This window comes from Pteropus vampyrus, unplaced genomic scaffold, assembly GCF_000151845.1.
Source record: "Pteropus vampyrus isolate Shadow unplaced genomic scaffold, Pvam_2.0 Scaffold231, whole genome shotgun sequence".
Classification (NCBI taxonomy): domain Eukaryota; kingdom Metazoa; phylum Chordata; class Mammalia; order Chiroptera; family Pteropodidae; genus Pteropus; species Pteropus vampyrus.
Window position 1 is genome coordinate 124,984 of NW_011889012.1, and position 15,353 is coordinate 140,336.

General features: G+C 46.1%; 1 protein-coding gene and 1 pseudogene across 10 annotated transcripts in view; one reads left to right on the forward strand and one right to left on the reverse strand.

Annotated features, from left to right (window-relative positions):
* ADD1 (adducin 1) overlaps positions 1-15,353 on the forward strand; it is a 45,583-nt gene that overhangs the window by 16,034 nt on the left and 14,196 nt on the right. For 6 of the 10 annotated variants that reach the window (XM_023519687.1, XM_023519686.1, XM_023519688.1 and 3 more), the window contains exons 5-10: positions 7,100-7,180; positions 7,409-7,558; positions 9,429-9,572; positions 9,674-9,772; positions 10,638-10,814; positions 14,619-14,963. In XM_023519687.1, coding sequence (XP_023375455.1) covers positions 7,100-7,180; positions 7,409-7,558; positions 9,429-9,572; positions 9,674-9,772; positions 10,638-10,814; positions 14,619-14,963 — 996 coding nt within the window. The remainder of the gene's footprint in view (positions 1-7,099; positions 7,181-7,408; positions 7,559-9,428; positions 9,573-9,673; positions 9,773-10,637; positions 10,815-14,618; positions 14,964-15,353) is intronic. The other 4 variants (XM_011373773.2, XM_011373776.2, XM_011373778.2 and 1 more) reach the window with 1 other exon arrangement.
* Positions 10,004-10,121, reverse strand: LOC111728837 (annotated as a pseudogene).

Consider the following 15,353-nt stretch of genomic DNA (forward strand, 5'->3'; position numbering starts at 1 on the left):
GTACCAAGCATTGTTCTAACTCTGGGATTGTAGCTGAGTGACTGAAACAAGTCCTGCCCTTGCGGATTTTCCCTTCTACATTCCTATCCATCAGCCCATATTCGCTCCCTATTTTGTCCAGCTAGAATTTCATGGTCTATCATTTCAGGAACACTCCTTGCCAAAACCACACTCTCCCACCCTGGACGCAAATAGCCAGATCCTGCTGCAGAGAGCCTCACAACAGCCCAGTGGCCTTCCCCATAGATTTACACCCCCAGTCTCAAATGGACCCACAGCACTGTCCAGCAACTGTAGGATGTCTCCTACAAGCTCATGAGTATTCCCTACTATCTCTCTACTATCTTCGAAACTCCTGACCACCTTCGCCCATCAAATGACCACATCATGTCACAGAGAAAATGGGAACTCCTTACTGACGTTTGTACCCATTTTGTACTCCTGGCCACCTGTTACAGTGTCCTGTCTACGGCCAAACTCTTATTTCCTGGCTTGGAATTCCATCCCCTTCTGCCTTTTTAGATTCCTAATGCATTGGCAGGTTTCTCTCCTTTTTTTTTTTTTTTTTTTTACCCTTTGCTCTTTTGTAGAGATAGCCTCTTTCTTTGGATTGCTTCTTTCCTTTGACTTTTAAACTTGTTCCAATCTCTGCTTTTTCACTGAATTTCTTTCATTGGATATTTTCAATTACTACCCTGGTGCCTGCTTGTAGTAACAGGTGTACCTTACGTCGCTGTGTAAAGAAGTCGTAATCCTGCCAGTACTCTCATCTCCCTTGGGACAACCGATCGTTTCCCCCTTTTCTCCATACTCAGGACACACATAGGTGTGCTTTGCATGTGGACTCATAACCAGTGATGCTTAGTTTAGCTCCATTCTGGACTCCAAGGAATGTTAATTAAACCTGTGAGGTGGTGGTCTGGAGCCCACCTTTGTGACCAGGGCCCTGTGCTTCTGGGATGGGATGTGGGTCTTTGCCGGAGATACTGAGTCACCCTTCCCTCTCTGTTCTCCACGTTGCCACTGGAGTGAACTTTTCCAAATGCAAAGCTGACCGTGTTGCGCGCACACTGTCACGCCTGTACAGTGTCACCCTGTCCAGCACGCCAGCTTTGTTGCCCGCATAGCAGTTACCCCATCCACACCGTATGTTTGCTTGGTTGTCATCCATCTCTGCCCATGGTTAATACTAGCTCTATGAAGGGAGCCCCTGTTGTGTCTGCTGTTCTGTGTCCTCAGGACCAGGAAGTGTGCTGGGCGTAGAGTAGGCACACAGTAAACTCTTGGGTGAACAGCTGAGTGAAATTCCAGCTGAACTGAAATTCTGCCTCAGTAAAACTGTCGAACAAGAAGTCCATGGTGCCTATGGATATTTAATCGGTGGCTCCAATTAGCTGATCACAAGTGCCAGCTCTCTTCCTTGTGCCTGCATGAAAATGGCTGGCATCTGGGGCTAATTATACTTGACAGAATGTTCAATGTAGAGAGTTAATGCTAAATGATTGCCTAAAAATCGGTTCCATGAAAATGTCACAGCTATAACAGAAAATGTAACCCTTGGCTTTAATAACAGTGTCACATTTTGTGGGCGTTTTAAAATGCTGTTTAATACTAGTCCTGTTATGAATGCTATTTAAACAAGTTTGAATTGCTTAAATTGCTTGGTTTTTTTCCCCCTTTAATTGTTTTGGACTTGGCAGAAATAAAACATTAGTTAATTGTTTACTCTTCTGTTAAGTGACCTGTTTGAGACTTAGTACTGAGTAAAAAAGAAATTCTAGTTACCAAAAATATTTTCTATATCTTGTGAACTAGCACATCTTTAAGGAAAAATTTGTTTTTTTTAACGATTTCTGGCATCCATTTTTTTGTTTGGTTTACAATCTAGGTGTCATTATATAGACACTTAACAGAAAAGAACTGTTAACTGTGTTTATTGGTGTAACCAGAAGTGTTAACAGGTCATTGTGCCCTTTGAAAGAGCCCATAGGGATTTTCTGCTAAAGGGATTTAGAAATGCTAACAGGTGTTAGAGGAGAGGATTGGAGGTGATTGGATTCCATCTCTGTTTTAAGATTGCATTGGATTTAAAGAAGCTTCCTGTGTGTGGGAGGCGGGGTGGGGCGGGCGGGTGTCAAACAGGGTGGCCCAATTAGCATGGGAGCTGTCTTTTTCTCTGGGTGGCACCTAGCTCATGGCAGGACTTTTCCATCCCTAGTGGAGTGCTACGTTCAGCTCCATTCTGGGCTCCAGGGAATGCTAAATCTCCGAGGTGCTGGTCTGGAGCCCACCTTTGTGACCAGGGCACTGTGCTTCTGGGGACGTATATGGGTCTTTGCCAGAGATAACTGGTTTTCAGTGAGCGACCTTAAGATCTGTGACATGAGTTTGTTCCCCCGTACACAGAGAAGGGACATTAGACATGTGGGAAGACATGCAGGGCGGCCGGCACTCGTCTCTCGGGGACTAGAAAACTGACTTTGTCCTTCCCTCATTTTTCGCTTTAAATCTGTATTGAGCATTTTCTCTTTTTTGCTTCAGACTTAGAAAAATCATATATTTTAAGCTTTCTCCAGTAAAAGATGTAGCTATGTTAAGATCACTCTTAGAAATAATGTTGAAGACAGAAGTCAAAGAAGAAAATGTGATGTACAAATACAGCATTATCTATAATGATGAAAAATTTAAAGCGTCTAAATAACTAGCGATAGATCGGAAATGGCTCAGTTATTCAACATAGATTGGAGAGAATGTTATACACTACGAAAGGTAATTATAAAGACCATGTGAAAACACGAAAATGAAAAATAATTATATAAGAAAATTTTAAATGTATACTGTTGTAGCTGTATGAATTATGCATGTATATAGACAAAAAAGTGAATAAAATGGCTGTATAGTTTTTTTCAATTACAGTTGATATACAGTATCATTTTATATTAGTTTTAGGTGAACAGCATAGTGGTTAGTCATTTATATGATTTACGAAGTGATTCCCCGATTAATCTAGTTCCTACCTGGCATTATGTAGTTATTACAGTATTATTAACTATGTTCCCTGATGCTATACTTTACCTCCCCATGACTATTTTATTACTACCAACTTTGTACTTAATCCCTTCACCATTTTCACCCAGCCTCCCCACTCCCTCTCCCTGCACTCCAATCTGGCAACCAACAGTTTGCTCTATTTATGAGTCCGTTTATGTAGTTATTTTTAAATGTCGAACCTGATAGCATGCTTCTGAAATTTATATGGAAGAAAAACGGTCGAGAATAGCCATGACACTCTTAAAGAACTAGGTAAGGAGATTTCTTTTTCCTACCAAATGTCATACTTTATAAAGTGATGACAATTAAAGTGCTGTGCTTTGAGTAAAGGAGGAGAGAAATGGATCACTGGACAGAGCAGAGAGCCCAGGACCAGGTCTCATATACTGGAATCGGAGAGTCAAGAGTTGGCATTGCAGATTAGCAGGGAAGGATGGAGTAGGCAATAATTGGTGCTGGCACAATTGGATTGAAAACTCAGAATTGGAAAATTGTATTGGGTTCCTATCTTATTCTAATATACCCATAAAGCAGTTCCAATAATTAAAGATTAAATGTGAAAGGTAATACTTTAAAAATTATAGAATCAATATAGGTGAAAGTCATTCTTTTTTAACCTCTGACCTAAGAACAGATGTCTTAAGACACAAAAGCGCATATCATAAAAGCTGGATAAATTCAACTACATTAAAATGAGCAAATTTCTTATCATTGAAAGAGACCATAAAGAGAGTGAAAATAAAAGCCACAACTTGGACAATTTTACTTCAGAGGTAGCCAACAAAAAATTGGTATTCAGAATAGATAAAGAACTACCAATAAGAAAATGACAGACCAGTATCACATGGAACAAAAGATATGAAAGGAATTACACGGAAAGGGAAATAAGCGTGGCTTATAAAAATGTGAAAAATTTCTCAGCTTATTAGTAACCAGGAAATTATAAGTTAAAACCACAATGGAATGCCATTTCAGACATCGATTTTAATTTCTTAAAAAGGTGGTTGTAGAAGCACCGAACTGTCGTATCCTACGGGTAGGCGTGTGCATTATGTTAGGCCCTTTGATATCACTTCTTAGCTTATTGCTCTGGAGAAACTTGAACATGTACACTAGCAGACAGGTGCAGAATGTTCATAGCATTGTCTTTAATCGCAGAATTGAAATCATGTCCAGTGACAGACGAACGGCTACATAAGTTGTATATCTATCCAGTGAATACCATTCAGCAATGAAAATGAATTAATTATAGCCATGTATATCATAATCTGGAGAAATCTCAAAAATAATGTTGGTAACTCAATAACAAAAAAATTTTGCTCAAAAAATTGGCAGAGGGCATAAAATGACATTTCTCCACGGAAGACATACATTGGCCAACAGATACATGAAAGATGCTCAACATCACCAATTGTCAGGTAAATGCAAATCCAGACCACAGTGAAATATCACCTTATCAAAAGTCAACAAATAGCAGTCGTAGGCGAGGATGTGGAGTAAGGGCACCCCTCGTGCACTGTTGGTGAAATGTAAAATCGTGTAGCCACTATGGAAAACAGTACAGAGAGTCCTCAGAAACTGAAAACAGATCGACCGTACGATCCAGCGATGCTATTTCTAGGTATTTATCCAAAGAAAACGAAAATAATTCAAAAACCCCTATGTTCACTGCAGCATTACTTACAATAGCCAAGATATGGAAGCAACCTAGGTATCCATCAGTAGATAAATGGATAAAGAAGATGTGGTACGTAGATACAATAGAATATCAGTCAGCCGTAAGAACAATGAAATCTTGTCATTTTTGGCAACGTGGATGGACCTAGGGGGTATTATGCTAAGTGAAATAAGTCAGGCACAGACAAATACCATATGATTTCAATTATATGTGGACTCAAAAAAAAAAAAAAAAGCGAACAAACAAAACAAAAACAGACTTAGAAACACAGACCAAAAGGACGGTTGCCAGAGCGGGGAGAGAGTGGAGATGGAAGGAGGAGGGAAAGGAGTCGAGTCAGTAATGCTGTGATGCGTGTCCATGGTGACGGGTGATCACCTTGTGAGGTGTAGAAATGCTGAATCCGTATACTGTACACCTGAAACTAATATTACTAATATAATATTGTATGCAACTATACTTGAAATGTTGACAAAAGTTGCTGAAAAATATACACAGTATGATTCCAATTATATGAAGTTCATATAAACAGATAAAAATTAAACATATTGCTTAGGGTGAATATATATAAACTAAAACTATAAAATAAAGAAAATGCTTAACAAGTGATTCCGGATAGGGGTTACTTCTGGGGTGTGGGGGAAGAGAACTGGACCTTCAGAGAGAGACTTCCTGTTTCCGAAGCTGTTCGAAAGCTACGTGGGTGTTTGATTTATTATACCCGAATTTACACATACCCTTTGAATACTCTATATATGTTTCATAATAAAATCTTTTAAAATAAGCAAAAATATTTGACATTTAATTTTTCCCTATTTCCAACCTCATTTTTATTCATTCCAACCGATAAATACACAAAACAATTCCTTGTTTTATGTTTTGTTTTGACCCAGCTTGGGAATTGGGACAATTACATAGTTTTGTTTTAGATAATTAAAAAGATCGGCATGCTTTTTAAAATTAAAGAACAGATTAGAAATAAAAAGCCTGACTAACTCACCATTAACAGGAAAGTGTTTTGGGGAAAGGTTGAAACCACGTGTTTAGTTTTGAGCCAGCTAAAAGAAAGCGGATAGCTTGGCAATGGGGACTTAGAACGGGTTCGTTAATGGTGGTGGTTTGCTGCTGCCGCTGCTGCTGCCCCCACGATGGCCACAGTGAGGCGATGCCATTTAGTGAGAGCTCTGTCGCGAGTACGAGCTCTCATCAGCCCCATCTTATGGATCAGGACCCCACGGCCCACGACAGTGTAGCCAGTTCCTGGCACAGCTAGGATTTTAACCGAAGTCTCAGGTGACCGTGGGTCTCCCTTATGCCGTACAGAGAGAATCAAGTGAGTTTCCCATGGCGATGCAGGGGGAGGTGGGATGATTGTAGCTGTCTGAGAACTAAACTGCAGACGGCGGATAGAGTTAGTTCTGTGTTGCGTGCAGAAGCAGCGGTGAACTCAGATCTTCACTCAGTGTGAGGACATTTTAATGATTAGGTCTCCCTAGCTTCCATTCATTTACTGCTGCACCCTAGCACCCAGGATGTAGTAGATGCTTAGTGACTGCTGAACGAAGCAGGTAGGCACGCTGCGTGAGGACGTGGTGGGCATGCCCGTCGCTACAGCTGCCCACACAGACCCGGTGTGTTTCTGTTTGGTCCCCCACAGAACTCGCTGCGCTGGTTAGGAAGTTGGACTAAACACCTGAAGGCCTTTTCAACCAGCACTAAATTCCTCCTGCCCAAATCCCTTGTCAGAATTCTTAGCCCAATAGTAAATGTGTTCTGACCGTATGGCTTGGGGACGTCTTTAGAGTCTAACCCAGGATCACCGTAGAAACTAGACTGAGGCTCTTTCAGGGCAGGACTCTTTTTCCCACTGTGTTACTAGCATCGAGCACAGATACATAGTCTGTGCCAAACCTGTGTTGGATGAGTTCCGGAAAGGAAACGGTGCCAAGGAAGGAGCGAACAAACCAGGGAGTGACCACGCGATGTCGTGGAGGCTCTTTGAAACTGGTCAGGCAGTGCGGAAGCCCTCTTCTTGTTTGTGACTTTTGTGATGGTTTGCTATCCTACAGGTTTTGAATACTAAAAGCAAATCTGTTTTGACTTTTAAAAAGAAAGTTTTGGTTTTCATTATTAAATACCCAAGAAATGACACCTGTTTGCGCGTGATACTGGTTTGGTAGCCACTGGGTGTTTTCTTTATAAAGTTAATTATCACACATGTGACCAAGCTGCACTTTACGTACCTGATAAGTTACTATAATAAATGCTCCGTGTTGTGTATCTATCCAACAGCCTGTGAGTTGGTGGACTGGAGAGAGATGCAGATAATTTCAGTTGCATTTTTGAGCTAACTCGGTCCTTTCCCCACAGACCAGAGTGAGCTCCGAGCAAGAACACTTCCTCATTGTACCTTTTGGACTTCTCTTCAGTGAAGTGACTGCATCCAGTTTGGTAAGAACGTCCTCTGCCTCTTGGGCGTCACGTACGTGTAGGTCACACTACATAATTAAACACCTTCTAATCTCGTTAGACATGTAAAATCCAAGAAGGAGGAAAAGGTCTGTGTTCTGTGTGATGAACTCAGAGAAAAACCTTTAAAATTAGTTATGAACACTTTTAACTTTGGTTTAAATAATTTCTAGTTAGGGTAATTTAAAAGTTTTGTTTTCTTATTTTCAGGTGAAAGTCAGTCTGCAAGGAGATATCATAGACCGTGGAAGCACTAACCTGGGAATAAATCAGGCCGGCTTCATGTTACATTCTGCCATTTATGCTGCACGACCCGACGTGAAGTGCCTTGTGCACATTCACACACCAGCGGGGGCTGCGGTGAGTGTGGCTGTGCTGGTAGAGACTTCAGCTCTAGAGCTGTTCTATAAGAGGCACTTCACAGGTCCTCTGAAGTGCCCGCTCCTGTTGCAGTAAGTCAGTAAACCTAATTTTGTTGGCTGAAAAAAATTTTTTCTCACTAAGTTTGACTTTCTTAAAAGACTATTTTTTTCTTTTAAGGGGTTCATACGCTGTCTAATTTAGAAAAACCTGTCAGTCTGAAAACATTCGTTAGACTTACAAATTAGAAAACCATTGAGCGGTGAGGGTGGAGGTCAGATTTCAGTGTATTTAAGACTTGGGAAGTGCTGAATGACAGCGGTCAAAGAGAGACCCTTGTTCAAGAAGAGGGAAGGCAGGACGGGTGGTAGGTGAGGGTGCTGTGGGCTCCGGAGCGGACTGCGGAGTGCGACTGCGGAGTGCGGGCCGGGCTCTGGGGAGGGAGGGAGGGAGAGGCAGAGGCCTAGAAGCAGCTCTGGGCAGCTTCCCCGCAGATGCGCTGCCTGGAGCCAGCGGAGCCCAGGCTGGGTCACGGCCCGGAGAGTCAGAAGAGGACACGGGGGGGATGCGGGGGAGGAGGGCACAGACCGTGCCGGCCCTTGGACAGCTGCCTCTGAGCCCACAGCCTCCCAAGATCCCGTCCCAGCCCAGCACCGAGCCTGCGCCGTTCTGGTGCCAATGGGTCACCCTGACAAAGCCCTGACCTCAGTGTGAACATGCGCGTTCTGGTTGCTGGTACAGTCATGTGAAAGGGGAACACTCTGGGACTCTGCAGAATGGGTTTTGTGTCACCAGTTTTACATGTTAATGACTTCGGGGTTATTTGTCTGACAGATGACCTCATTGATTGAGTAATGCTGAATTTTAATCTATCTTGATGTTTTAATGTCAACGTGTACTGATTTGTTTGGATGAATGAGAGATCTGGTTTGCTTATTTAACTTTGAAGATGTGGTTTTTGATAGCAGCATCAGAGTTTTATTAGATATGTCATTCTCGGAACGATGTGGTTTTTTCCCTAAACGAATGCATGCTCTTCCAACTACAAAAGAGTCAATGTTTAAAAAAAAGCCCATGCATTTTAAAGAACTATTAAAGGTACATTTGGGAATGTGCTTACAAACAGCTATCATGTAATTTGTATTAATAATTATCAAAGTTACTACTTGGTAAGGAAATTTTTTAGAGGTAAGGAAATCTCATAGCTGTTACTATGAAAGGCATTAAATATGGTATTGTCTTTTTTATGTTAACTTTTCTGTATGGAATTCTTCTACCTATAGACATTTGAGTCTTTGGAGATTGTTAATCTGGACGGAGGACCTTCGAAGTCAGTTTGGGAGAATTAAGGAAACTTAAAGGCTTTATGAACACTTAGATTTTTTACTTAAATAAATATTGAGAAATTATGTAGTATAGTCATCCTTAAACTTTTATAGATTTGCTTTTATCTAATTTTCAGCTGTCTCAGTCCTACCTACAACCTAAGATGCAAAGTACACAAAAACCTTCCAGCCCTTCAGAACCTCTCTCTGTGATGCTGAGACTCATGTCACAGGGAGCCATTGTTTCTCCCGGCATTGCACCCAGGGCTCATTTGACCATTACGTCTGAGTTCACGTGGCGCTGACAGTCACTGTGGCAGAAATCCAGAAAGATGTGAGATTTATTTGCGGCTTCCCCAGCCAAGTGGTGTTTAACTGTAGATTGGGAGTAAGCCCCTAGAAGTAAAGTTTATCTTACGTTCACAGGTTCATTTATTTTTGAGACTAGAACAAAATAAAATCTGTTCCCCTTTTTTATTCTTTGAGGAAAAAGCAGTCAGCATGTTACTCTTGATTTGCCTTCATGGCTGCTGCTTATTCTCCAGGTCTCGGCGATGAAATGCGGCCTCTTGCCCATCTCTCCGGAGGCGCTTTCCCTTGGAGAAGTGGCTTACCATGATTATCATGGCATTCTGGTTGACGAGGAGGAAAAAGTTTTAATTCAGAAAAATATGGGGCCTAAAAGCAAGGTCAGTAGCCATCTAATCTGGTATCGGGTTATAGAGGGAAGAGGAGGACAGTGACAGGGTCGGTCTCCCTGCCCAGCTCCGTGAGCTTCCTGTCCCTTCAGGTCCTTATTCTCCGGAACCATGGGCTCGTGTCTGTCGGAGAGAGCGTCGAGGAGGCCTTCTACTACATCCATAACCTCGTGGTTGCGTGTGAGATCCAGGTGAGTGGTGCCGTATGTTCGCTCTGCGCTTTATGTCGGGGTTTCTGGGCTTCCCGTAGAGTTTTGCTACTGGTTTTGCAGGAATGTCTTTGAACACTCTCTGCCAAATATGAGCTCATGGATTTGGAAATTGACCAGGGCAAATGCCATTTTACTGATTTAGGTTGGCAAATGATTACTGGGCTTTTTATTTCTGATTTTTTTCTTTATTTAAAAAAAAATTTTTTTTAATGCCTACAGCATCCAGTATTCTTAGGTGGCCTCCCATCCAAGCACTAACCAGGCCCGACCCTGCTTAGCTTCCGAGATCAGATGAATCGGGCACATTCAGGGTGGCGTGGCCGTAGACTGATTTTTTTATTTTTCAAATACTCAAGTCACTACCGTTTATGGAGTACTGATGTGTGTCAGCCTGGTGTCAGGTGCTTTACGTGTGTTATTGCACGTCATTTCAGTTGCGCCTCATGGCACTCCTTTTGAAAAAGAAGGTGCAAAGAGCTAGAGACTTACTCGCAGTCTCAAGGCTGTGCGTGCCGCTTAAGCCAGATCTGGTCTCCCCACTGGTGCCACAGCCTGCGTCTCTGTGGTGATATGGTCCTCAGTCTGCTTCATACGATCTCGAAAGGTGCTTTGCTTCCTCTTTCTCCTCCAAAGTGTGTGCCCAACGTTTTTGTCAGGCTGAAGGAAAGCTTCTGAGAAGACCCTTGTGATGGGTCTGTCACAGTTCGTCCTACATTTTTTGTTCTTACACTCGGTGCTTTGGTTTCTTTTGAAACCTACAGTTCTGTTTAAGAGATCTCTGATAGTTACCCGACCCCCTTGTTCTAAGGCGCTCCAACTGTAGTGTCTGCTTGTTTTGGAAAAGGTTCGAACTCTGGCCAGCACAGGAGGGCCAGACAACTTAGTCCTCCTGGATCCTGGGAAGTACAAAGCCAAGTCCCGTTCCCCGGAGTCCCCGGCAGGGGAGGGCAGCGGATCACCTCCCAAGTGGCTGATTGGTGAGCAGGAGTTCGAAGCCCTCATGCGGATGCTTGATAATCTGGTAAGAACGCCGCTACCACTTGATGGTAAAGGTTTCGTTCTGAAGCACAGGTGTCGGTGTTTTTAGTCATAGGCGAGACAGTGCTGTGAGGTGCTGTCCCCAGGCGGTGTCTGAGCGCCCCCACGTGAGCGCCACGAAGCGGCACCAGGGCAGCTCAGCTTCCAAGCCACGTCGCGCCAGCATACAGAGTGTGGGTTTTTGTCTTACTTTGTTTTTAAAGATAATCCTGTTTGGCCTCCGTGGGGACAGGGGCACTGAGACGGCTCTGCCCCACAGCAGGCTGCCGGGTTACTAGCTCCCAGGGCAGCAGGACGCGCTCAGCACTCATTGTCCCACATGCAAGCTTTCAAGGGGCACTTTATAAATCAGTTAGCCAAGTATCTTTCGTTTGTGTTAACAGTAAGTTCTAGCCATTGGGGGCTGAGTACTGTGTTCCACGGACACTTGCTGCCGATTTCCTGTGCGGGAGACCCTCGTCCTTATGCAGGGACAGTGAGCCCGGCACAGTGCAGGAGCTGTGCTGGCAGAGCTCTCAGCATGGCGGGGGTGCCGCCGCAGTACACACAGGCTGTGGTCTGTGGTGGGGCTTCCAGGGAGGGAGGGCGTCATCCTTCCCCAGGATCTGGGAGAGGACTTTGTGTAGGAGATGGCACCTGGAAATGACCTCAGAGAACAGGTGGAACCGCGATAGGTGGAGTTGGGAGGAGGAAGGCGTCCGAGCCCGAGGCAGGAGGACCACTGAGGACATCGCGGGGAGCGGGAGGGCGCCTTCCTGGTCCGTGCCCGGTCCTGCCAGGCTTCTTATACATCAGAACAGAGCCTCAGGGTCGAAGCAGCCGCATTACAAGACACACAGCTCTGCAGCAAGGCCCTTTAATGCTGCACTGCCACACCTCTCAGAGGGGCTGCAGGGAGTCCACCTTGTTGGCCCTGACTTTAAGTGATGGACGCAAGGACCTGTCTTGGAGCAGGTTCGGTCAGTGAGGGAACAGTGAGCGAGAATCTGAAGATGGGTTACATCGCCTAACCAACTGCTCTGGAGCCTGGAGCGGTGAGCAGGACACAAATTCCTTGCCCTTAAGGAATTTATAGCCTAGTCAGGGAAATGACAAATCCCAGCTGCAGCCAGGACTTGTGGTCTTTGCCCTCACAGAACATGACGAGCTGCAGGGGCAGAGATGGGCGTGGGTGAGGATTGGTCAGAGGCAGCCAGGAAGAGGGACAGAGCTTACCAGGAAGATGGGAGAAGCAGAGGGAGTTACGTGGCAGACCAGGATGATGCAACCTCAGAAAGGGCTCACCTGGAGAAGGTTTGGGCCCAGGCATCAGCATCGGGAGTCAGGTACTCTCGGGGGACCAACAAGATGACAAGCGCTGTGATAGCCCAGTCTTACAGTCCTCCTTCTCTCCTCTTGGCAAATACTGTGACGTTTCACTGCTCCGCTACCTCAAAGTCAGGTGGGGAGCAGGAAAGGGAAACAAGAATCAAGAACATCAGCTCGCCCCGTCTCGTGCATTCAGTATGGTCCGGAAAGTGGAGAGAGATATTAAAATTACCTCTAATTTGATGGGGAGAAAACTAAAGGATGAAAGACTGATAAGTGAAACGTTCATTACAACAAGGGTATTTGATTCAGCATCCTTAATGTGCACGGGTTGGTAGTAGCATTTTACCATTAGAAAGCCGTGTAGTTTATAAGAAGTAAAGTGGACAGCGATCACTGATCACAGTGCGTGTTTTAATTAGTGTTCTGATCAGCTGTATGTGTTCGCTGATAAGTGAGTAGGGTAGAGAATAATTGAAGAGTCTCAGTGTGAGAGATTTCATTTTAACATACACAGAAGAAATGCCGAATTTCTCACAAAATCAGGATTTGAGTCCAGCTTCTGAAGGAAGAAATGAATCCAAATTTTTAACTGAGGTCTGCGCAATGTCTCTCATTTCGGTTTGACAGCATTTAAAGGGGGAGAATAAACACACACACACACGCACACACACGCACGCGCACACACACACCCACACACCCCACACACCCCACACACACCCCCCTCCCCCCCACCGTCAGGGTAAAATTTTGTGATGTCCTGGGTGGTTCACCCTGATGAAGTCATGGAGATTCCTCGAGTCCTGGCTCTCTCAGCCAGAGAAGCTGGAATTCATGAGAACCGTGTTTCTCTGAAGGCCGAGTCGTGATTTTCATTCTCCAACGAAGCGTGCTCCCAGATGGAGAAACGGCCAGTGCAGACCTTCACCTCTCTCTCTGAGGACAGTTAGGGAGAAAAACAGCAGCAACAGTCTTGGATTATACCATCCATTTTTTAACGTGCTAAAAGGATGGTTAGTAATGCGGGCGCCCCAAAGAGGGGGAGCACCTGAGGGGAGAGGGGAGTGCAGATGTGTCTGCAGATCTGGCAAGCGGGCACAGGCCATGACCCATGTGCTGTGACCAGCCCGGTGTCACCCTTTCAGATCTGAATTGCCTCGTCCTCCCTGGTGAGGGTGCTGAACAGCCTAGTCCAGATAGGAAACCAGGGGTCGGGTGTACAGGTCCAGCGGAGCGCGGCCCTCGCGTAGGATCTCAGGCCGCCGTCGAGCTGTCGACTGCCGGCCCCTCCTCAGGAGGCTGGGCGGGGAGGGTGCACTCAGGCCCTGGGCAGAGGTCAGCTCCTCACAGCCACAGTCAGGGCAGCTTGCTGTTTCGGAGCCAGCGATGCAGAGACTCGTGGGGTGTGCGCTGTGCCCACGCCATGCATCCCGTCGTCTTTGCCCAAGCTACTTTAGGGCCCGCCCACATTCCAGGGGGAAGGACGGTACAGCAGGTGGTGACCTTGGAGCTGCCCTGCCCTCAGTCTGCCACACCTGCCGAGTGCCAGGCTGCCAGTGGGGATGAGTAAGACCCGCCCTTGCCTCGGACCTCCTGCCTATGGGGGCGAGTGAGCAGGCTGGTCCCTCGTGGCGGTCTCAGTGCTGCTACAGAGCCGCGCACACGTGTGTCGCAGGGCAGGAGCCACGTGTGTCGGAACATCATGAGTGGTCTTACGGCAGAGTCGGAGGTTGAGCTCGGGTGAGGTCGTAGTCAGAGGTGAAGTGACGTTGCAGACAACCAGTTGTCGGGAGGTGCGCTCGCTCGGCTTCCCTAAAGGATGTCGTGGTATTCACACTGTGACACTGAGTAGGTGGCTTACTGTGATCTGTATGGAGCCAGCAGCGAGTGAGCCCTGTTTTAAAAATTTTTTTTGAACTTTTTGTTTAAATATAAACAGGAGAGCACATCTACTTAAATATTCAAAAACGATACTAGCGCCTCGGGAACCCCTCCCCTGTCAGTCGTGTCGCCTGTGTCGGGGTGACTGCCCTCCTGTCTCCTAACGTCGGAGGTTGGTCTGCTCCCTCTGTCCTCTGTCTGAATGGAGCAGGACAGCACGTCCTTTCCCATCTGGTGTCTTCCACGTGGCAACGCGCTTGTGCGGGTCGCCCTCCTGTCGCACCTGGTGGCCGAGTATTCTCACGCTGCTTCGTGTTCCGTTTCACGGGTACGCCCTGGCGTGCCGCTCTGCTGTTGGGGGCTCCCAGGTCGTTCCCAGTTTGGGGCTGTCGGGAGGAGTGCCGCGGTCAGCGTGTTGCACTCGCGTGTCGGTGGACACATCACGTCTCCCTGGGCACGCGCGTGCCTAGGAGTGGAGTTGCCGCGTCGAAGGGTATGCGTGGGTTCAGCGTTTGTACTGTTGCCACACAGTTTTCCAAAGTGAAACTCTGTTTGAGATCGGGAATATTGACTGTCTTTCATTCTCTTTGGACCCTAGGGTTACAGGACTGGCTACCCTTACCGATACCCGGCTCTGAGAGAGAAGTCTAAAAAATGCAGTGACGCCGAGGTCCCTGCTGGTGTCGCAGGTCACTCCTTTGCTAGTGACGGGGATTCAGGCACTTGCTCCCCTCTCAGACACAGTTTTCAGAAGCAGCAACGCGAGAAGACAAGATGGCTGAACTCTGGCCGGGGCGACGATGCCTCTGAGGAAGGGCAGAATGGAAGCAGCCCCAAGTCGAAGACTAAGGTGTGGACGAACATTACACACGATCACGTGAAACCCTTGCTGCAGTCTCTCTCGTCCGGTGTCTGCGTGCCAAGCTGTATTACCAACTGCTTGGTCTGTGCCTACTTACTGTTCATAGTTAGATGATGTAGAGCAAGTTGGCTAGCTGGGCTTCGGAGGCTTTGGGAACCCAGCCCTTCTGACCCAGGTTCGAGGCGAGCCTTCCTCGGTAACCGTTAGCTGAACCCAGATCCGCTGTACGCGTCAAGCTGTAGTTTGAGTCGTGCTGTCCCTCTGCAAACTGCTTAAGATACGTGGTGCCTCTCCAGTCATTCCGACATCGCCTAACTCCGTACATAGCAAAAGTACTAATTAACTGCTGAATGTTAACCTAAACGCAGGAACTCATCTAATTCAAACTGTGTTTGAGGAGTCTTAACACTTCATGCACGAAAAGGTAGTTCTGTCATAAACCTGTTTGTTCAGTGTCGTAAACTCCAGTGC